General features: G+C 42.6%; 2 protein-coding genes across 6 annotated transcripts in view; both read left to right on the forward strand.

The window, feature by feature from the left end:
* The first annotated feature begins 6,012 nt into the window (after nucleotides 1-6,012).
* On the forward strand, nucleotides 6,013-11,026 carry SMCO1 (single-pass membrane protein with coiled-coil domains 1). The gene is made up of 3 exons (XM_044382932.3): nucleotides 6,013-6,172; nucleotides 9,294-9,443; nucleotides 9,868-11,026. Exons 1-3 carry the CDS (start codon nucleotides 6,132-6,134, stop codon nucleotides 10,310-10,312), a joined length of 636 nt encoding a protein of 211 aa, XP_044238867.1. The 5' UTR covers nucleotides 6,013-6,131; the 3' UTR covers nucleotides 10,313-11,026.
* A 3,336-nt stretch (nucleotides 11,027-14,362) lies between these two features.
* RNF168 (ring finger protein 168) overlaps nucleotides 14,363-21,735 on the forward strand; it is a 38,800-nt gene continuing 31,427 nt past the window's right edge. Inside the window, exons 1-2 of one of the 5 annotated variants that reach the window (XM_048215015.2) lie at nucleotides 14,378-14,691; nucleotides 15,040-15,376. In XM_048215015.2, the coding sequence (XP_048070972.1) occupies nucleotides 15,076-15,376 (301 nt within the window). In that variant the 5' untranslated portion in view covers nucleotides 14,378-14,691; nucleotides 15,040-15,075. Of the gene's footprint in view, nucleotides 15,377-21,735 lie in introns of all 5 variants that reach the window. The other 4 variants (XM_026495790.4, XM_026495792.4, XM_026495786.4 and 1 more) reach the window with 4 other exon arrangements.

Consider the following 21,735-nt stretch of genomic DNA (forward strand, 5'->3'; position numbering starts at 1 on the left):
ATTTATTTTGAATATTTTATTTATTTGAGAGAGAGAGAGTACAAGCAGGGGGAGCTGCAGGAAGAGGCAGAAGCAGGCTCTTGCTGAGCAGAAAGCCTGGGGCGGGGCTTGATCCCAGGACCCTGGGATCATGACCTGAGCAGAAGGCAGATGCCCAACCGACTGAGCCACCCAGGCGCCCCTAAACCAGATTTTGGAAACTCGAGTCTAGAAACGAAGGAGAAGGAAACAAACACAAGCAGGTTGTAAGCAAATGGAGTGACTGCCGAGCATCAGCTCTGTGGTCTGGATCTTGTTTTATATGGTGACTGGGCCAGGTGCAAAGTTGAGTCTGGAGATGGAACTGATAAAATGTATACAATTCTCTTTATAGAATACAAGCTCAGACGTTATGCATGAATCCTTCCGTAGTCTGTATAAATTCACAAATGAACGAACTCTTTTCTCTGATGTTTTAGTGTAGGTAACTTAATCTCTAGCAAAAACTCCTGGATCTTTTCCCTGAGTTAGAAGCCTCTGAAAATAACATTACTCTATTAGTATCTGTCCTTTGAGTTCAGCACTGATAGTACTCAAAGTATCCAGTTGTTAGTACTTGATTCAGCTCTATAATAAACAGCCAAAACCTGCTGCTGCTTTAGAGGGTTGTTTTCAGATGTTTGTTTTAGCAGAGAAGAGTACTATTTATTTCTTGGCACCGCTGTTCAGCTTTTGAGCACAGCATTCTTTCAAAGGTCTATACCCTGCAACAGAGAGCAGGCAGGAATCCAGGCTACAGCTTTGTTATAAAAAGGTTTGCGGGAGAAAAAATTTGAAAAAGACACAACTGATTGAAAAAAGAAGGAAGGAAGGAAGGAAGGAAGGAAGGAAGGAAGGAAGGAAGGAAGGAAGGAAGGAAGGAAGGGAGGGAGGGAGGGAGGGAGGGAGGGAGGGAGGGAGGAAGGAAGGGAGAAACAGCTGATAAATATGCAAAGAACCCTTAAAACTCAACGGTAAGAAATAAACAAGCTGATTTTAAAAGGGCAAAACACCTGGACAGACCCTTCCCCAAAGAAGATACACAGATGGCAAGTAAGCCATGATGTTCAACATCACTTGTCATTGGGGAAATGCAAATTAAAAAGATAAGATACAACTGCACACATCTTCAATGGCCAACATCCAAAACAGTGACGACACCAAATGCTGGCAAGGATGCAAAGCAACAAAAACTCTCATTGACTGCTGGTAGAAATGCAAACTGGTACAGCCACTTTGCAAGACAGTTTGGCAGTTTCTTACAACCATAAACATACTCTTACCATGCAATCCAGCAATCATGCTTCTTGGTACTTACTCAAATAAACTGAAAACTTACGCCCCCCCCCCCAAAACCTGCACATGGATGTTTATAGCAGTTTCATTAATAATCGCCAAAATTTGGAAATACTCAAGATTCTTCCAGTAGGTGTGTGAATAAAGAAACTGTGGCACATCCAGACAATGAAATATTATTCGGCACTAAAAAGAACTGAGTTATCAAGCCATGGAAAGACATGGAGGAAACTTAACACATAGTAGGAGTGAAAGAAGCCAATCTGAAGAGGCTACATACTGTAGGATTCCAGTGATATGACATTCTGAAAAAGGCAGAACTATGGAGGCCATAAAATGATCAGTGGTTACCAGGGCTGTGGGGTGGTGGGGGGCAGGAAGGAGAGGTGAATAGGCAGCACATAGAGGATTTTTAGGACAGTGAACTATCCTGTATGCTACTACAATGGTGGATACATGCTATTATACATTTGTCAAAACCCATTGAGTGGACCACACCAAGAGTGAACCCTAATGTAAACCATGCACTTTGGGTGATAATGATGAGTCAGTGTAGGCCCATCAAAGTAGCTACTGTAACCGCTGTGATGTGGGAGGTCTACAGTGGGGAAGTTGTGCCTGTCTGAGGGCAGGGGATACTTTCGGTACTTTTGGCTCTTCTGGCTGTGAACATAAAGCTGCTTTAAAAAATCAAGTTCAGGGGCGCCTGGGTGGCTCAGTCATTAAGCATCTGCCTTCAGCTCAGGTCATGATCCCAGGGTCCTGGGATCAAGCCCCGCATCGGGCTCCCTGCTCTGCTGGGAGCCTGCTTCTTCCTCTCCCACTCCCCCTGCTTGTGTTCCCTCTTTCACTGGATGTCTCTCTCTCTCTCTCTAATGAATAAATAAAATCTTTAAAAAAAAATCAAGTTCACTAGTTAAAAAATAACTTGGAAAGCAATGACAGGGGACTGGGAGGGTCTGGAAGATGGTTCTGGCAAATGAGATCAGGAAATTACAAAAATTTGGACAAAAGGCAATCAGGCAATCAAGGATGGAGTGACCGGCAGCTATTGTTTAGGTCTACATGGACAAGAGGTAGTCAGTGGGGGGCGCCTGCGTGGCTCAGTCAGTTTAGCGTCTGCCTTCAGCTCCGGTCATGATCTCAGGGTCCTGGAATTGGGCTCCCTGCTCCTCAGGGAGTCTGCTTCTCCCTCTCCCTCTGGCCCTCCTCATCCCCTATCTGTGCTCTCTCTCTCTCTCTCTCAGATAAATAAAACTAATTTTTTTTTAAGAGGTAGTCAGTGAAAGTGGGGAGAAGGGAACAAATACTGGATCTGGATAGGCAGGCAGCACCCTGCAGGAAACAGCACTGGTGGGGGGCGGGGGGCATTGGGAGGCTCTGACTCCAGAGCAGAACTTTTTACTTTTCGCCTTGGGGGTGAGGTTCCACAATGCCTTATTCTGAGTGAGCAGGAGACAGAGATACCAGTTTAAATCAGAGTCTCCGCCACTCTCCCTTCTCTGTTTTGCTTCCTTGTCAAGATTCTAGCCACTAACCTACCCATAAGAAAACGAATGAAGGGCTTCCGAAAAGCCTCAGCAAAGAGGAACCTGATATGAAAAGTATCCTTCACTGAACTGTTCATTCCTTAAGAATAGAAGCCCAAGAGGCACCTGGGGGGCTCAGTCGGTTAAGTGTCTGCCTTCAGCTCAGGTCAGGATCTCAAGGTCCTGGGATCAGGCCCCCGCATCATCGGGCTCCCTTCAGGGAGCCTGCTTCTCCCTCTCTCGCTCCCCCTGCTTCTCCCTCTCTTGCTCCCCCTGCTTCCGCTCTTTCTCTGTAGAGTAAATAAATAAAATCTTTTTTTTTTTTTTAAGATTTTATTTATTTGACAGAGATAGAGACAGCCAGCGAGAGAGGGAACACAAGCAGGGGGAGCGGGAGAGGAAGAAGCAGGCTCATAGCAGAGGAGCCCGATGTGGGGCTCGATCCCATAACGCCAGGATCACGCCCTGAGCCGAAGGCAGACGCCTAACCGCTGTGCCACCCAGGCGCCCCAATAAATAAAATCTTAAAAAAAAAAAAAAAAAGAACGGAAGCCCAACTATGAAAGGCTTATCAACGAGGTGAAGTTCCTTCTTACAATAAGTACATGAGCAATGGAATTATTATTCTATGGGAGGTTAATTTGGTGACAGGTTTCTGGTTTGGGTTTTTTTTTTCCCCTTACCCCTTTACGATCTCCCTATGTCCCCCCACTCCCTACTGATGAGGGAGCAGAAGGCTGGTTGAAGATAGGGGACACCCCGCAACCTCCCCCCACCTCCTGGGTGGGACCTAGTGACATTCTTCAGGAATCTCCCAACTGTCTTAATGTTAATACCCTGCTAGAGGGGAAAACCACCTTAACCTGACAAAGGCAAGGTCTCCAGGTATCTTGTAGGTCGGTCCTCTTTAGCATATGAAAGTTGTTTTGATAACCCCCCTTTCTCCTTACCTCCCCCAACCCCATAGTATATAATCAGTCCTCCCTCACAACCCTGGTGCAGCAGCTCTTTCTGCCCACGGTCCTCTCCCTGTGCTGCAATAAAACCACCGTTTTGCACCAAAGATGTCTCTACAATTCTTTCTTGGTTGTTGGCTGCGGACCTTACCCCATCGAACCTCACCTATATTCCAAAACCACATCACCCACCCCTGGCAACCACTTTTCTACTTTCCGAGTTTGACTTTTTATTTAGATTCCACATGTAAGTGATACTCTGCAGTATTTGTTTTTCTCTGTTGGGCTTATTTCACGTACCATAATGCCATGAAAGTCTGCCCATGTTGACAGGAAAGTAGGATTTCCTTCTTTCTGGACAGTTAGGTTGTTTCCATATCTTGGCCATTGTGAGTAATGCTGCAAGGAACGTCAGAGTGCAGACACCTCTTCAACATCCTCTTTTAAAAAAAATATAGTCCCTGAAGTGGGATTGCTGGATCATATGATTTCCAGTTCTAAGTTTTTGAGGAACTTTCATACTACTTTCCATTGTGACAGGTTCTTTTCATCTCTCTGCTCTGCTGTCCTGGCTTGCTCTCTGAGGCTGGTTCCCCTCACCGTCATAAAAGGGTGACTGTTGCAGTACCAGGCGTTACATGAAGATTCAACAATATGAGGAATGAAGACAGACCATTTCTACTATGTGTTTTTTGTCACCAGAAAAGCTTTCTTCCCTGTTACAAAAGGACAAAAATACAATTCCACTCATATGAGGACCTAGAGGACTTAAATTCATAGGGATGAAAAAGTGAAATGGTGGTTTCAGGGAGTGAGGAGAGGGCAGAATGTGGAGTTGGCATTTAATGGGTATAGAGTTTCAGCTGGGGAAGATGAGAATGTTCTGGAGAAGGCTGGTGGTGGTGGTTGGTTGGGCGACAGGGTAAATGTGCTTAATGCCATAGAACCCTCCACTTAAAAATGGTAAAAAGTGGTTAAATTTTTTTGGTGTTTTTTTGTCTTATTTATTCAGGGGCGCCTGGGTGGCTCAGTGGTTAAGCATCTGCCTTCAGCTCAGGTCATGATCCTGGGGTCCTGGGATGGAGCCCCGCAGCAGGCTCTCTGCTCAGCAGGGAGCTTGCTTCTCCCTCTCCCTTTGCAGCTCCCCCTGCTTGTGTGCTCTCTCTCTCTCTGGCAAATACATACATACATACATACATACATACTAAAATATTAAATGTTGTTATTTTTCTTTTCCTCACATGAATTTTTTGCATAAGGCATATCATTGTATCCTGACTACATCATGAACCTTGCTTTTGTGATTGTGCTCACATTACTCCAGTTTGTAATATCTTTCTCTGTCTTCTCTGATAATCAAAGACCTACATTTCCTTTAAACCTAAGACCAAATTCTACCTTCAGTGTTAGCATTTCTCAATTATCTAAGCCTTTAGTGACTTACTCTCTCATCTGTGATTTTTATGGTCTGTACCTATTTGGTGCACAACATTTTATATACATTTTCTTTTTAAGTCTATGTCCTGTCTTCCCAATTAGGGTTTAAACACATTGAATTCAGGGATCCTGTTTTATGTCTGTTTTTATTTTCTTATTTATGTACTTATGCATGTATGTACGTATGTATGTATTTTGAGAGAGAGAGAGACAGCATGACAGAGAGAGGGAAAATCTTAAGCAGGCTCCACACCCAGTGCGGGGCTCAATCTCACAAGTTCATGACCTGAGCTGAAATCAAGAGCTGGACATTTAACTGACTGAGCCACCCAAGCGCCCCTGTCTGTTTTTATTTTCAATACCTAATCTAATACTAGAAACTCTCAATAAATATTTATTAGTTTCTAAGGGTGATTAGATTTTTAGCATTGATAAAATACATCATAAAAGGTCTGGGAATGTCTTTAAACCTAATTTTGATTATAATAGAATAATTAAGTTGTTAAAATTCGAGAGTAATATTTCCTTCAAATTTAATCCTTTTATATGTATATATTTGTATATCCATATATACATTTATTGAAATACACCTAGAGCCGCGATCACATCTGATTGTTTTGCTATGTTGATGTACTATGGCTTATTTTACAAAAGCAAATATTATAGTGCGTTCTAGGACACCTGTGCTCACACGATCAGTTCTTTGAAACTATATTTGGATGTACAAGCTATTAAAAGCTTCTTGGACTGAGTGACCTTTCAGGCAAAATTTAGATCAAATACTCATACTGCTGCTGCCTGTTGCTGAGAGGAAGACAGCAGAAAACCCTGGATTCGAACCTCCATTAGGTTTTTGTTTTCCTTGTTTTGTTTCCTTTCATTTTGCCTTAAGAAGATGAACAATGAAACCACATCCTTGAAGGAGGCAATGAAAAGGTTGCTAAGGGCTACAGGGAGGGAGCAAGCATTGTCTGCTTTTCTGGGAAGATGGGTAAGAGAAGAATAAAGAATAAAAATAGGCAAAGAACTATAGACAAGCTAATTAGAATTCTGTCTCTGTTTAAAGCGGTTTAAGTCTTCCAGGTTAAAAATATATATAAATTAATAATAAAAAATTACTCCCAGGTGAATTCCATTCAATTAATGCATGTGCTATATTCTAAGTATACAAAATAAGTAAAATATGGTTTCTGTCCTCAAGGAGCTCAAAGCCGAGAGGGATAACAGCAGTATTCAAAAAGACTTAGAATTTAATGTGATTGCCCTGATGATGATGATATTCCTAAAGGGCCATGAGAACATGAAGAAAGGATTTTATACTAGGAAAAGGAACCCTTCAGAGAGACATATTTAAGCTGAATCTTAAAGTGTGAGTAAAAGGTTATGTGAAAGAAAAATATGGGAAGGAATTCTGGGGTGGGGAAAAGTACCTGGAAGCCACAGAAGCCCGGAATCAGTCAGAGGCTAGATGTCTCACATGATTAGTGACTAAGATACGAGAGAGAGCTGGCAGAAGATGGGAGCAAAGGGTTAAGGGCTTTATGTTTATCCTCCTAAGGATATCCAATTTGGCTCTAACTGTATCAATGGACAACATAGATAACCAGTTGAGTTACATGATCAGAATTATGTTTTAGAAGCATATTTCTAGGGACGTGTGGGTGGCTCGGTCGGTTCAGCGTCTGCCTTCGGCTCAGGTCATGATCCTAGGGTCCTACGATTGAGTCCCGCATTGGGCTCCTTTCTCAGTGGGGAGCCTGCTTCTCCCTCTGCCTGCAGCTCTCCTTGCTTGTGCTCTCTCTCTGACAAATAAATAAATAAATAAATAAATAAATAAATAAATCTTTAAAAAAGAAAGAAGCATATTTCTAGAGGATGAATTAGAGGTAGCAGAAATTGAAAGAAAGGATTCAGTTAGGCTACTGTAATCCTAGGTTAAAGTGAAAGATAGTTATTAACTGGTTTAGTGGTGATGGAGAGGAAGGGGTAGTTTAGAGGCAATAATGGAGAGGAAGGGGAAAAAAAAGGTAAAAATTATTCTGAGATTTCTAGTTCAAGCAATTGAATGGATGGTGATATCACTAAGCTGGGCAATTGTAATAGAAAACAGATTTGGATTTGCAGACATGTGGTTTAGGATTTATTTGGAATGGTGGGGGAATCCCTTTTGATGAGATGCTTCCAAAGAACTGTTAACAATTGTGAACTTCTATACTGACCGACCAGCTAGAGTTCCTCTCTTAGACTTCAAGCTAGAGATGACCTTTAAGTAATACAGTCTTAAAGGGGTCAAAGTTAATACAAACAGCATGCCAGATGACATTGTTTGACATGCAGACAGAAACTGCCGGCATATTAGGCCCTGCAGGCTTACATTCCTATAAACATTATACATTTCATAGCGGGCCTTATCTATATGTAAATAAAATATCCAAGGGGCCCCTGGGTAGCGCAGCCCTTAGGCGTCCGCCTTCGGCTCAGGGCGTGATCCCAGCGTTCTCGGATCAAGCCCCGCATCAGGCTCCTCCCCTGGGAGCCTGCTTCTTCTTCTCCCACTCCTCCTGCTTGTGTTCCCTCTCTCGCTGGCTGTCTATCTCTGTGAAATAAATAAAAAATCTTAAAAAAAAAATATCCAAAACAGTGAGAAAATGCCACCATAGTAATTTCTGATGATGGGGGAGGGGAATAGTTAGCAGGTTCAGTTTAGGACAGTTGAGTTTGACATCTCCCTCCAGGTGGAGATGCCCAAAACATAGTTAAACGTTACAGGTCTAGAGCTCAGGAGAGATGTGGTACCTGAAGCTGAATTAGCCTTGAGATAAAGTGAGGACCAAGAAGAAAAGATGGTCAAGAACAGAACCTGGGCAACTATAAGAGGATTCGGGTCACTGGGGACATAGAAGCTCAGGGAAGTGGTATGTGTATTTGTGTATCACTTCCTTCACGGAAAACAATTGTGGGGGCCTTCAGGCAAGTGAGCTGTGTGGTTGTTTCCAGTTCTCTGATTCAGTTTGACATAATTCTGGTGCCACAGCGCCCCCTGGTGAGTAAGGCTGTTCAGAGCTACCCAAAATGCCCTTGTTGGGTTGCACAGCTCAGCAACTCACTCATATCACGGATGAGACGTGTTTAATTACTTCTGTCTAAGGCCTTTGCTAGGTATTAGGGGACAGATAAAGATGTCCCAGAAATAGTCTCTGATTCCCTCCCTCCAACAGCTTACAATTTCATTCATGAAATGCTAACTCTAAAAATTAGTGGAGGCAGTCCTTGTGAAAATTAAGTCAGCAAGGTGATCTCTAGGCAGAAAGGTTAGGGGATTCAAGCAAGCAGTGGAAAGTGAGCTTATCCTTGAAGGTTGGATAGGATTTGGGCAGTCAGAATAGAGTAGAGAAAGGCACCTTATTAAATAGTGGTCCCAGCACTAGGAAGCTATGACATTAAGTCTCAATCTTTTGGAGGCTCAATTCCTTTATCTGTAAAGTTTATTAATTTTTTTAGTAATCTCTACACCCATGTAGGGCTTGAACTCATGACCCTGAGATCAAGAGTCCCATGCTCTTCTGACTGAGCCAGCCAGGCACCCCTCAATTTCTTTCCCTGTAAAATGATAAAAATCACTGCTTCACTTCTTATACTTATTGTGAGAATCAAAGTAATGCTTGTATTTAAAGTACTTTTAAAAAAAAAATAGGCTCCATGCCCAATGTGGGGCTTGAACTCAAGACCCTGAGATTGAGAGTTGCAGGCTCCACTGACTCAGCCAGCCAGGTGCCCCTAAAACACTTTCGAAAGTATAAAAGTATAAAGTACGATACAAAATCAAGACATGGCAGATACTTCAAATAATCAGACAATTAAAAAGTTTGGCAATATAAGGAATTGGGAACTGGGGTGATGGCTGGAGAGAACAGCAAATAGCAACATCTGTTCATAATCTTAAATTTAAATAGCTACCCAAATTAATAGCGGTTATAAACAATGTATTAGAGCCTTATCTTAAGGCAAAACCTTTGTCCCTTGTCCTAAAGTCCCCCTTGATTCTTTTATCCTATAGAGTAGACCACAGACTCCAAGCCTTAGAAGCACAGTTTAAAGAACTGGACTTCACCAAGGATAGTCTGACCCAGAGATTTGAACAGCATAGCAAGGCTTTGGCAAGCCAGGCAGCCCAAGATGAGCTGTGGACGGCAGTCCTGGCACCCAAGTGAGTATCCAATGAGAAATCAGTGGAATTTTGTGACTTTGCGAGAGCTTGCAGTGGTCATTCTAAACTTGAATTTCAATGGATTGTGAAGAAATCATCTTTTTTAAGGTTAATTCATTCAAAAACGATTAATTTGGCACCTGTTTATACGCCGGCACTGCCATATACATCTCATCACAGTGTCTCTTGTTTGCCAATGTCTTACTAACACAGAGATGGGTGACGTAACTCCTCTGCTGTGGAGGAATTTGTGGTGTGAGTGGCCTGAGAACTAAGCTATCCCGTGTAGTGCAGGCCCTATTTCTAAAATATTTTCTAAAATCAACAGCTGGTTCTTCTAGTGGGTTTGTACCCTAGTAGAATTCATTCTATGTTTGCACATAAGGAGTTCTACGGATTATGAAGCTCTCTACATCTTTTGTAGATTCACTCCAATGGAACTGAATATTTTATACAGCTACGTCATTGAAGTACTCATCTGCTTGCACACTCGTGTGCTTGAGAAGCTGCCAGACCTGGTGAGAGGGCTTCCCACCTTAGCCTCTGTCCTGAGACGGAAAGTCAAGAACCAGCGCATTAGGGTTGTGTGGGAGTCTGTTCTGGAGGAGTGTGGACTGCAAGAAGGAGATATCACAGCACTTTGTACCTTCTTTATTGCACACGGTAGCAAGGCAGAATACTATGGTGCTAAAGTGAGGAGGATGTGTATCAGGGACGTCCCTTTCCTGATCACTAACATGGTAAAGAATCAGGCTCTGCAGGATGGTTTGCTGAGGGCTGTTCAGGTCATTGAGAAAGGGAAAGCAGTGAGGGCCCCCGAAGAGCAAAAGTCATCCCTGAAAGAGCTGATACCATCAATCAGAAACTAACTTTGACGACCAAGAGATTCTACTTCTGGTAGTTTATCTTGCAAATGGGGAAAAAAGATGTATGTGCAATTTATTACAGGCTTATTTTTACAGCAAAAGTGAGGGGAACTTTAAATAAAATATGATAAATTGATAGAATGGATACTTTCTGTGTAGCAATATAAGAAAATGAAAAAGCTTGACGGGGCTATCACCAAGATGTATTGTTTTAAAACATTTCCTATATATTGTTAAGTGGAAATAAAGGGCAAAAACAAATACACACACACACACACACACACAAGCTAAAAAATATATCCATAAACTTCATAAGCTTCTTCCGAAGAGATACATTAGAAAGTAAGAACATTGGTTGTCTAAGAAAAAAAACAAAGAGGCTAGGGGTCAAAGGTAGGAGGAATTCTTTTTACTGTTAATCCGTTTTGTACATTTTTAATTTTGAACCATGTGAATGTACTATATACTAAAAGACAAAAAAAAAAAAAAAAAAACCCAATAAAAACACCAAATATAGGGGCGCCTGGGTGGCTCAGTTGTTAAGCATCTGCCTTTGGCTCAGGGCGTGATCCTGGCATTCTGGGATCGAGCCCCACATCGGGCTCCTCCGCTGGGAGCCTGCTTCTTCCTCTCCCACTCCCCTGCTTGTGTTCCCTCTCTCGCTGGCTGTCTCTGTCTCTGTCAAATGAATAAATAAAATCTTAAAAAAAAAAAAAACACCTAATATATATTATATGTTGTGCATTTTCTCTCTGGTACACTACCATAGTTATTTTACACTGGAAAGGGAACTCTTATACATTGACTATGTATTAAAATATTTATTGGGGCACCTGGCTGGCTCAGTTGATAGAGCATGTGATTCTTGATCTCGGAGCTGTAGGTTGGATATAGAAATTTCTATTGTATATAGAAATAACTTAAAAATCTTTTAAAAATTTTAAAAAATTTGTTGAATACCAAATGCCATGTACTAGGTGCTAGGAATAACAGAAACATTTAAAAATGTGGACCCTGTCTGCCAGGTAAAGGTTAAGTGCTTATGCTTTATTTCGGAGGTACAAATTCAGATTAACCAAAAAGAGGTAACACTCTGGAAGGAGTTAGACAGAGGATTCAAAGTTAATACAATATGATGTGTTACCTTGCTGGCCCTTCTTTGAAAATGAGCCATGAGACACAGCAGCGTGCTTGGTAGATAAATGCACTCGGTCTTGGAGCATCTGGCTCGTGCAGTTGGTAGAGCATTCAACGCTTGATCTCAAGGTTGTAAGTTTGAGTCCCACGTTGGGTGTAGAGATTACTTAAAAATAAAATCTTGAAAAAAAAATGCACTGTCTTGTCCTTCTCCAGACACACTGTTTGGGAAAACCATGCCTAGAAAGAAAGATGGAAAGGAAATTTCTCTGTCATGCTTACTTAGTCTACTGTTTTCAGTTGGCCAAAGTCTGTTCCATAGGGAGTGACCACCCCCCCAACATACTTCCAGGATGCATTATTTAAGCCCTGCCAGCAGCCGTGGGAAGCCAGTGCCTGCCTTGTTCAGTGCAGTGTTTTATTGGAGTCCAGAAGTGAAAGGAAGGGTCAGAGATTCTAGAAATGCAACTGGTCAGCTTCCGGCAGAGCAAGGGACTGTGGGTGCCAAAAGTAAACAAGGCCAAGGAAATCTGAGTAAACACATAAAATGCATCCATTACATAGACCTATCTACCTGAACATAGAAATCAAAATGCAAGAGTTAAATAATAAGACTACAATAAAAACCACTATCACTAGGCAATACATGATGGGGTGAGTTCAGAGGAAGGTTATCACTGTGTGACTGAGGAATACTTCCTGGAGGAAGCACAATGAATTGATCCTTCAAGTAGGCAAAACAACAAAGTAACTCATTAGGATGAATTAAGATTTTAAATTATGGCCTGAAAGCACAAGATTTGGTTGTCAGCCACGAGATCATAGTTGAATGCTTAATAGCGCCTGGGTGGCTCAGTTGGTTAAGCATCTGCCTTCAGCTCAGATCATGTTCCTAGGGTCCTAGGATAGAGTACCGACCGCATCAGGATCCTTGTTCAGTGGGGAGTCTGCTTCTCCCTCTCCCTGCCACTTTCTCTGCTGTGCTCTCTCTCTCTGACAAATAAATAAAAACCTTAAAAAAAAAAAACCCACAAAACTCTTAACAGTGTAAGGATATACCTCAGTATCATAAAAACCATTTATGAAAAATCCACAGTGAGTATCATTCCCAATGGGGAAAAATTGAGAGCATTTCCCCTAAGGTCAGGGATAGGGCGGGGATGTCCACTATCATCACTGTTGTTCAACATAGTACTAGACGTCCTGGTCTCAGCAATCAGACAGCAAAAAGAAATAAAAGGTATCCGAATTGGCAAAGAAGTCAAACTCTCACTCTTTGCGGATGACATGGTGGAAAACCCAAAAGACTCCACCCCGAAATTGCTAGAAATCATACAGGAATTCAGTAAAGTGGCAGGATATAAAATCAATGCACGGAAATCAGTTGCATTCCACTAGAGGGTATCATGCTAAGCAAAATTAGTCAATCAGAGAGAGACAATTATCAAATGATCTCTCTGATATGTGGAATTTAAGAAACAAGGCAGAGGATCATAGGGGAAGAGAGAAAAAAGTGAAATAAGACAAAACCAGAGAGGGACACAAACCATAAGAGACTCTTAAATCTTAGGAAACAAACTGAGGGTTGCTGGAGGGGAGGGGGGTTGGGGGATGGGGTGGATCAGTGATGGACATTGGGGAGAGTATGTGTTGTAATGAGCACTCGGTGTGATATAAGACTGATGAATCACATACCTGTACCCCTGAAACAAATAATAATAATTTAAAAAAAGAATAAGATGGTAAAAAAATTTAAAAACATAAAGAAGAAATGAATGGATGGAAATTAAGATGGACACACTAATCCTTCAGCGAATCTTAACTTTAAACTGAACAAATGTTTCTCTTCCTCTTTCTTGAGGCCTCCCCCTCCCTTTCACTTGTTTTTCTGTAGAATCTTTTGTTCCAAGAACTGGGTACGGATGTTGACACTTAGTAACAAGACTTGGACGACCCATGGCAGTGCTAGTCATGAGACCACCTCGAAAACATAAGAAACGTGGGGGCAGCACGTACCAGATTCCTGTCTAAGCTGCCTAGATCCTGTAATTTCCTATGAAACTCCTCAGCCTTTTTCCCTGGCGAGGCTCGCAGTCTTGGAGGCATCAGCCTGCTGCAGCCTCCTTTGCCTGGCAAAGCAAGGAACTATCTTCCTTCTTCATACCCAAGCTCTTAGTCTTCGCCTTACCTATTTCGGCCCCAGAGCACAAGAGGTCAGTTTTGGACAGCACTTAGAAGGGAAGGCAATCCTAAAACCACCTATCTCTGAGCCTCAGACTTCAGAAGGGGTGGGTTGGAAAAGGCTGTGGCAGCGCGTGTTAAATTGTAGCAAGTTTGCGGATTCTCTGACCACATCCTTTCTTGGACATCAACCTAGGAAATGCTTTCCTAAGAACTCTAGAAAGCGACCTAAGAGGTTTGGTACAAGATAGCAGAAACTAAAAAGTAGTCTGAGGAGTAGAATTTTAAGAAGAGGGAAGGATTTTTAGGGGCACCTGGGTGGTGCAGTCGTTAAGCGTCTGCCAGCGTTCCCAGCTGTGCCAGCGTTCTGGGATGAGTCCCACATCAGGCTCCTCCGCTAGGAGCCTGCTTCTTCCTCTCCCACTCCCCCTGCTTGTGTTCCCTCTCTCGCTGGCTGTCTCTCTCTGTCAAATAAATAAATAAAATCTAAAAAAAAAAAAAGGAAGAGGGAAGGATTTTTAAAATTTCTGGTCTTTAATTTGTCTTGAGGCTTCCCTTTTTCTGCCAGAGACAAACCACACGACACTCAAGCGTTGCCGCAGCGGAAGGTACTGCAACTCAAGGGAAGGGCCTTTTGCCGCGCCCGGAGAGGGGCGGGGCCGGAGTGGCCCCGCTCATAGGACCGGAAGTCCCACCCCTCTGAACATCAGCTGTGTCGGCCTTTGGGCGGTTCTCTGGGTGGGAGGGGCCGTTTGGGTGGGCAGTTGTGACGTCACTAGTCCTTGTCGGGTTGCTACGGCACCACTGCTAAGATTAGGTATTTTGGGCTGACCGAAGAAAGGGGACTGTGGGCTCAGAGCTTCGGGAAACGGCCAAGGTGCACGAAAGCTGGAACGCGGGGGTTCGCGTGCTGCCGCCACGACAACGGTAAAGCGGAAGTCCTGCTCCAGCTCAGCCCGGCGTCCGGGCGGAAACAGCGTTCTTCGCGGAGCTGAGGCCCCGAAGGTTCGGGCCTGGGCTGCCTGGGGCTTGGCTGCCGGGAGCTAAGGAAGCACCCTCAGCTGGTAAGAGGGAGGAGGGGAACTTGGCGCGAACCTCCTCTCGCGCGCGGGAGAGCTGAAGCGCACTGCCAGCCTTGCCGCAACGGCTGTGCTAATGTCTCGGAGCAGCCGAGGTCTCCCGACGGAAAGGTTCGTTTCCTTACCCGACATTTGTCTTAAACATGGACAAATACGCCGCCTTCCAGAGTAGTCCTGTTTCCCTAGATGGCAGAGCGCCTTTTTGCTTCAAGAAGTTATGTGATGCTCCCAGTCCTTGAATTCTGAAACGCTGCTGGGCATAATATTTAAACACAGAGGTGTTAATTTCCTTTCTCCGTAGTTGGGCCGGAAATAAGATTCTTTCTCTTTCAGGTATTGATGTTGAGTATGCCTTTTTAGCATATTAAAATGGCTGTACCCAAAAGCGCCATCCCCTCCTTGTCAGAATGCCAGTGCCGCATCTGTGTGGAAATCCTAATCGAGCCCGTAACACTGCCTTGTAACCACACGCTCTGTAAACCATGCTTCCAATCGACTGTCGAAAAGGCAAGTTTATGCTGTCCCTTCTGTCGCCGCCGGGTCTCTTCGTGGACCCGGTACCATACCCGAAGAAATTCTCTTGTCAACATGGAACTGTGGGAGATAATCCAAAAACACTATCCAAAGGAATGCAAGCTTAGAGTCTCTGGGCAGGAATCAGAGGAAATCGGTGAGTAAAACCCAGCGTGCGTGTTGTCTGAAAAACCAAAATCCTTTAAAAAGTGAATGACCACTAATCCATTTTCGAGAAGAATAAAAAGCCGATTAATATTTGTCTAAATTTTCCTCGGGGATTTGGGTTTTATGGGCCCCAAAATGTTGATTGAGGTCGATGGTAAGATTTTGTTCATTGTTAGAATGCCCAGGCTGTGTTCAGTTGTTTTGGGGGGGTTAAAAATGACAACAAAGAAACAAACCCAGAAGAATGGCCCACATAGCGCCTTCAGTCATGTGAAAGGTATATAAATATTCACAGATGAGCAGTAGTCAGTCAGTAGAGCAACCCCAGAAGGACAGAAAGTACTGGATTCTTGTATTTCTTTTGCTTTCATTTATTTTCTTTAACTTACTTGACTACAGCACTACATCTCCATTTATTTAAGTCTTCCCTGAAGCATGCAGTGAGCCTCAAATAGCGTTTAGTGACCAGGTCCTTCTAGTTCATTTATTCTTATTTAAAGCCCTCCACCCTGTAGACTTGACTCTAGCACACTTAGGTGATCTATAGGCCACGCAGTGTTTCTTGTCTAGGCTTTGAATATGGTGCCTGTGCTCTGGTGTACTTGCCTTTTTTGGGGAATTACTTATATTGTGCTAAATATGTATAACAAATTTGCCATTTTAATGATGTTTTCAGTAGTAGTTACACTTTATTAAAACTGCTTTATTGATATCTGCACATAGAATTGATATATTTAAAGTGTACAATTCACTGGTTTTGATATTTCACATCATTAGTTTTTTCAAAATTGTGGAAAAATATATATAGCATAAAATTTGCCATTTTAACCTTTTTAAGTGCAAAATTCAATGGCATTAGTTATATTCACAATGTACAACTATCATCACTGTGTTTCCAAAACTTTTTTAAAAAATATTTTATTTATTTGAGAGAGAGAGAGTAGAGCACAAGCTGGTTGGGGCGGGGGAGAGGGAGAAGCAGACTCCCCGCTGAGCAGGGAGCCTGATGCAGGACTGCATACCAGGACCTTGGGATCACGCCCTGAGCCGAAGGCAGACTCTTGACTGAGCCACTCAGGCGCCCCTGAAGGCAGACACTTAACTGACTGAGCCACCCAGGCGCCCCTCCAGAACTTTCTCATCACCCCAAATTCTTTAACCATTAGGTAGTGACTCTCCATTCTTCTCCTTTCCCACCCTTTCTTCCCAAGTTTCTGTCGACTTTGTGTCTATGAATTTGCTTGTTCTAGATTTGTCATACAAGTGTATTCATGCAGTATGTGATTTATGTGTCTGATTTCTTTCACTTGATGTTTCCAAGGTTATACACAGTTATAGTTTGTATTAGTCCTTCATTCCTTTGTAGAACTAAGTAATATTTATTTTATGGATTGTATTATATTTTGTTTATCTCTTCATCCGTTGGTGGACATTTGAGTTTCCATCTTTTGGCTATTTGAATAGTACTGATATAAATATTCATGTATAAGTATTTGAACATTTCCTGTTCTTTTGTGTAGGTACCTAGGAGTAGAAGTGCTGGATCATATGGTCATTTTTTTTTTTTAATAAAGGTAGAAAGGTTAATTTTTTTTTTTTTAAAGATCTTATTTATTTGTCAGAGCACAAGCAGGGAGAGATGCAGGCAGAACAGGCAAAGCAGGCAGAGGGAGAAGCAGGCTTCCCACTGAGCAAGGAGCCTGATGTGGGACTGGATCCCAGCACTCCCGGATCCTGACCTGAGCTGAAAGCAGATGCTTAAGTGACTGAGCCACCCAGGCGTCCCTCGTATGGTAATTCTCTTTTTTTTTTTTTAGAGATTTTATTTATTTATTTGACAGACAGCCAGCGAGAGAGGTAACACAAGCAGGGGGAGAGGGAGAGGAAGAAGCAGGGTCCTAGCGGAGTAGCCTGATGTGGGACTTGATCCCAGAACACCGGGATCACGCCCTGAGTGGAAGGCAGACGCTTAACGACTGCGCCAGCCAGGCGCCCCTCGTATGGTAATTCTGTGTTTAACTTTTTGAGGAACTGCTCAACTTTTCCACAGGGCTGTGCTATTCTGCTATCCCACCTGCAATGTATAATGGTTCCAGTTTCTCCACATCCTCACCAACACTTGCTATCTTCTGGGTTTTTTTGGTGTTATTTTTATTTTTTAAATAGCCATCCTCTAGGTGTGAAGTGGTATCTTAGTATCTGTGTCTTTTTAATTGTGGTAGAGTATATCACAAAATTTGCCATTTCCACCGTTTTTAAGTGTACAGTTCAGTGGCATTAAGTACAGTCACACCGATGTACAATCATCACCAACATCCATCTCCAGAACTCTTACATCTTCCCAAACTGAAACTTCATACCCATTCAATAGTAACTCCCCAGTTCCCTCTCCCCCCAGCCCTTTTAACCACCATCCTACTTCTTGTTTCTATGAATTTGACCACTTTAGATATATAAGTAAAATCATAGTATCTGTCCTTTTGTATCTGGGTTATTTCACTTAGATGTCTTCCAGGTTCATCCATATTGTAGCATGTGTTAGAATTTCATTCCTTTCTGGGGCACCTGGGTGGTTCAGTCGATTAAGCATCCAGCCCTTCATTTCAGCTCAGGTTTTGATCTCAGTATTGTGAGTTCGAGCCCCTCGTTGGGCTCCATGCCCAGTGTGGAGCCTGCTTTAAAAAAAAAAAAAAAAAAAAAAGAATTTCATTCCTTTCTGGGGCTGAATAATATTCCATTGACTGTATTTGCCACATTTTGTTTATTCATCAGTGGACACTTGGGTTACTTCTACCTTTTGGCTATTGTGAATAATGCTGCTATGAACAGTGGTGTACAAGTATTTTTTTGAGTTCCTGCTTCACCTCCTTTGAGTATGTACCCAGGAGGGAATTGCTGGATCATGTGTTAATTCTATGGGTTTTTTTTTTTTTTTGAGGGACTGCCATACTCTTCCATAGCCTGCACTCTTACATTCCCACCAGCAATGTGCAAGGACTGCATTTTTCCATATCCTTGTCAGCACTTATTATTTTCTTACTTTCTGGGGTTTGCTTGTTTGTTTTGTTTTTTTGTTTCTTTTAAATGGAGCCATCCCAATGGGTATGAGATACTATCTCATCGTAGTCTTGATTTGCATTTCTCTAATGACTAATGATGTTGAACATCTTTTTATGTGTTTTTTGTCCATTTGTATGTCGTCTTTGGAGAAATGTTTATTCAAGTCTTTTTTTGCTCATTTTTTAATTGGGTTATTTGTTTTTTTGTTATTATTGAGTTGTATTCTAGATGTTAACTCCTTATCAGATATGATTTGCAAATATTTTCTCCCATACCATAGGTTGCCATTTCACTCTGCTGATGGTGTCCTTTGATGCACAGAAGTTTTTTAAGTTTGATGTAGTCCTATTTGTTTATTTTTGTTTTGTTGCTTGTGGTTTTGGTGTCATATCCAAGAAATCATTGCTAAATTTCAATGTCATAAAGCTTTTTCCCTGTTTTCTTCTAGGAACTTTATGGTTTTAAGTCTTATACTTAGGTCTTTAATCCATATGGAGTTAATTTTTTAAATGTGGTATAGGGTAAGGGTCCATCTTCAATTTTTAAATGTGCATATCCAGTTTTCCCAGTGCATTGTTGATAAAATGTCTGTTTTAAAGTTTTTAAGTAGTAAATCTGATGTCTGGACCTCCTCAGAAATGGATTCTGTTAATTTATCTTGTTCTTTCGAATTGTCCATACTTTCTTGTTTCTTTTTATGCCTTGTGATTTTTTTTTTGAGAAAATTGGACATTTGTGGGACATTTTGTTTTTTTGGTGTTTTTTTTTTTTCATTTTTTTCCTCGTTTTTTTTAAAATAATTTTTTATTATGTTATGTTAGTCACCATACAGTATATCCTTAGGTTTTTTTTGTTTTTTTTTTTTTAAGATTTTATTTATTTATTCGACAGAGATAGAGACAGCCAGCGAGGGAGGGAACACAAGCAGGGGGAGTGGGAGAGGAAGAAGCAGGCTCATAGTGGAAGAGCCTGATGTGGGGCTCGATCCCATAACACCAAGATCACGCCCTGAGCCAAAGCAGACGCTTAACCGCTATGCCACCCAGGCGCCCCTATCCTTAGTTTTTGATGTAGCATTCCATGATTCATTATTTGTATATAACACCCAGTGCACCATGCAATATGTGCCCTCCTTAGTACCTGTCACCGGCCTATCCCAATCCCCCACTTCCCTTCCCCCAGAAATTGGAAGTTTGAATGTAGTGATGCTGGAAGTCAGATTCTTCCCTTTTCCCAGAGTTCACCATTTTTTTGATTGTTGAAGGCTGTTATACTCCATTTATTCACTAACTTTCCCAGACTGTTTTTGCAAAGACTATATGCCTGTTGCGTGTGGTCACCTGAGTCTCTTTGCCTTAGCTTGTGTTCAGTTAGTGTTTTGACAGATTTCCTTGAATCTCAGGACCTAAAAAAACAACAAAAAGAAACGAAACAAAAAAGCACCTTTTTGTCTTGGAATGTTGGCTCAGTGCAGAGGTGGTCCTTCAAACCTTAGCCAGGCTTGCACTGAGCCTAGGGATCAGCCCAAGGTGAAAGTTTGGTGGTCTTGTCACGTGTTTTTGGAGCATGTGTCTTGCCCTCGGTATGCTCCACCCCCTACAGAATGGGAACCAGTGTCCTATTCTGAGAACGTGGGTATCCTTCAAGACTGACACTACACTGAGGAGGAGGTGGGGCAAGAGTAAAAATGCCACAGAACTTTCCTACTATTTTGAAGTTGCCTTTTTCTTGATTCACCATATTCTTGGTTGCTGTAAACCTTTAATTGTTTTTCAGAGTATGGACGATGTTGGCTCTGATAGTTTCTACTTGTTTTTTGATGTTTCTGTGGAAGGATGAGAGCTTGGAGCTTCCTGCTCTGCCATTTTGCTGACAGCAGTCCATCAGCCTTCTCTTAAGTGCTTACCACTAAAACTTGTGTTCTTCTTTTTTTTTTTTAATAAAGATTTTATGTATTTATTCTAGAGAGGGAGAGAAAACATGAGGGTTGGGGAGGGGCAGAAGGAGAGGGAGAAGCAGGGCTCCATCCCAGGATCCTGGGATCATGACCTGAGCCAAAGGCAGACACTTAACTGACTGAGCCACCCAGGTGCCCAGACTGGTGTTAGGCTTGGACTTCTCCACATTCTGTTCTAAGTAAACCCATTTTCTTTGTGGGAGATCTTTGGAGCTCTCAGTTCTTACGGTCTGCCTCTTTCCCTGGGCTAAATCTGAGTCCGTGTTCTAGAGCTAGAGCCAGAGACAATGGCTTACCTCTCTCTTTATGAACAGGACAGTAGGCTGGCATAGTAGCCTCCAGTCTGATTGGCTTGCCAGCCCTAGAACCTTTGCCCCATGAATGAGCTGTGATGAGGGCAATAGGGGCCCTAGTATTCTCTACCTGCTGTGCCGGGGGTAACGCTTCCCTTCTGTGTGTTTGAAGTGGATGGAGGAAGGGACCCCACACTCTCTCAGGTCCACTTACCTGGAATTCGGTCTCTGCAGCTGGAAGGGATAAGACATGTTGGCAGTTTGTTCTCCCAGAGGGATGCTGTAGCTCTTTACCAGGAGCTGGGGAGACAGGAAGCCCTGGCTTGGCCACCCCACTTGGAGTGAAGCCTCCCTCTTGTTTAGCTGGGAGAAGGTTATGGCTCAAGTGCCAAAAATTCTCATTTTTCTTACTGAGCTTTAGTAAATTTTGGGGGAAATATTTCTTCATTTGATGTATGTTCCTAGGACAATTTCCAGGGATTTTTATTGGACTGATTATTTATACCTTTCTCCAGTTGTGGTGGTTTTGTTGAAGAACTGGTCTACAGATCTCTTCACTTTACTGTTCTGGAGGTTGATTCTCCTTGCTTTGTTTTTCACGTAAATTCTGTTGAAGTATAACATATATACAAAAGTGTACAAATCGGGCTCCTGGGTGGCTCAGTCAGTTAAGCGTCCAACTCTTGGTTTCAGCTCAGGTCATGATCTCAGGGTGGTGAGATGGAGCCTGCACGGGGCTCCTGCTGGGTGTGGAGACTGTTCGGGATTTTGTTTCTCCCTCTCCCCCTCTTTCCCCTGCCCAAGTGCACGTGCACATGATCCCGCACACTCTCTCCCCCCCTCTCCTCTCCCTCTCTCGCAAAAAAAAAAAAAAAGTGTACAAATTGTAAACCTGCAGTTCAGTGAATTTTTGAAGTGAAAATGTCTATATAACCAGCATTCAGGTCAAGACCCAGAACTTAAGCACAATTCCTGAGTCCTCTCTGTGGCCCAGTCTCTAGTCACTTGCCATCCCTGTAACTACTGTCCTGATGTGTA

Source organism: Ursus arctos, unplaced genomic scaffold (assembly GCF_023065955.2).
Source record: "Ursus arctos isolate Adak ecotype North America unplaced genomic scaffold, UrsArc2.0 scaffold_4, whole genome shotgun sequence".
Classification (NCBI taxonomy): domain Eukaryota; kingdom Metazoa; phylum Chordata; class Mammalia; order Carnivora; family Ursidae; genus Ursus; species Ursus arctos.

Coding starts and splice junctions, on each gene's coding strand:
- SMCO1 (XM_044382932.3), top strand. CDS start 6,132: ATGAACAATGAAACCACATCCTTGAAGGAGGCAATGAAAAG. Junction 6,173..9,293: donor TTGAAGGAGGCAATGAAAAG/GTTGCTAAGGGC, acceptor TTTATCCTATAG/AGTAGACCACAGACTCCAAG. Junction 9,444..9,867: donor ACGGCAGTCCTGGCACCCAA/GTGAGTATCCAA, acceptor CATCTTTTGTAG/ATTCACTCCAATGGAACTGA.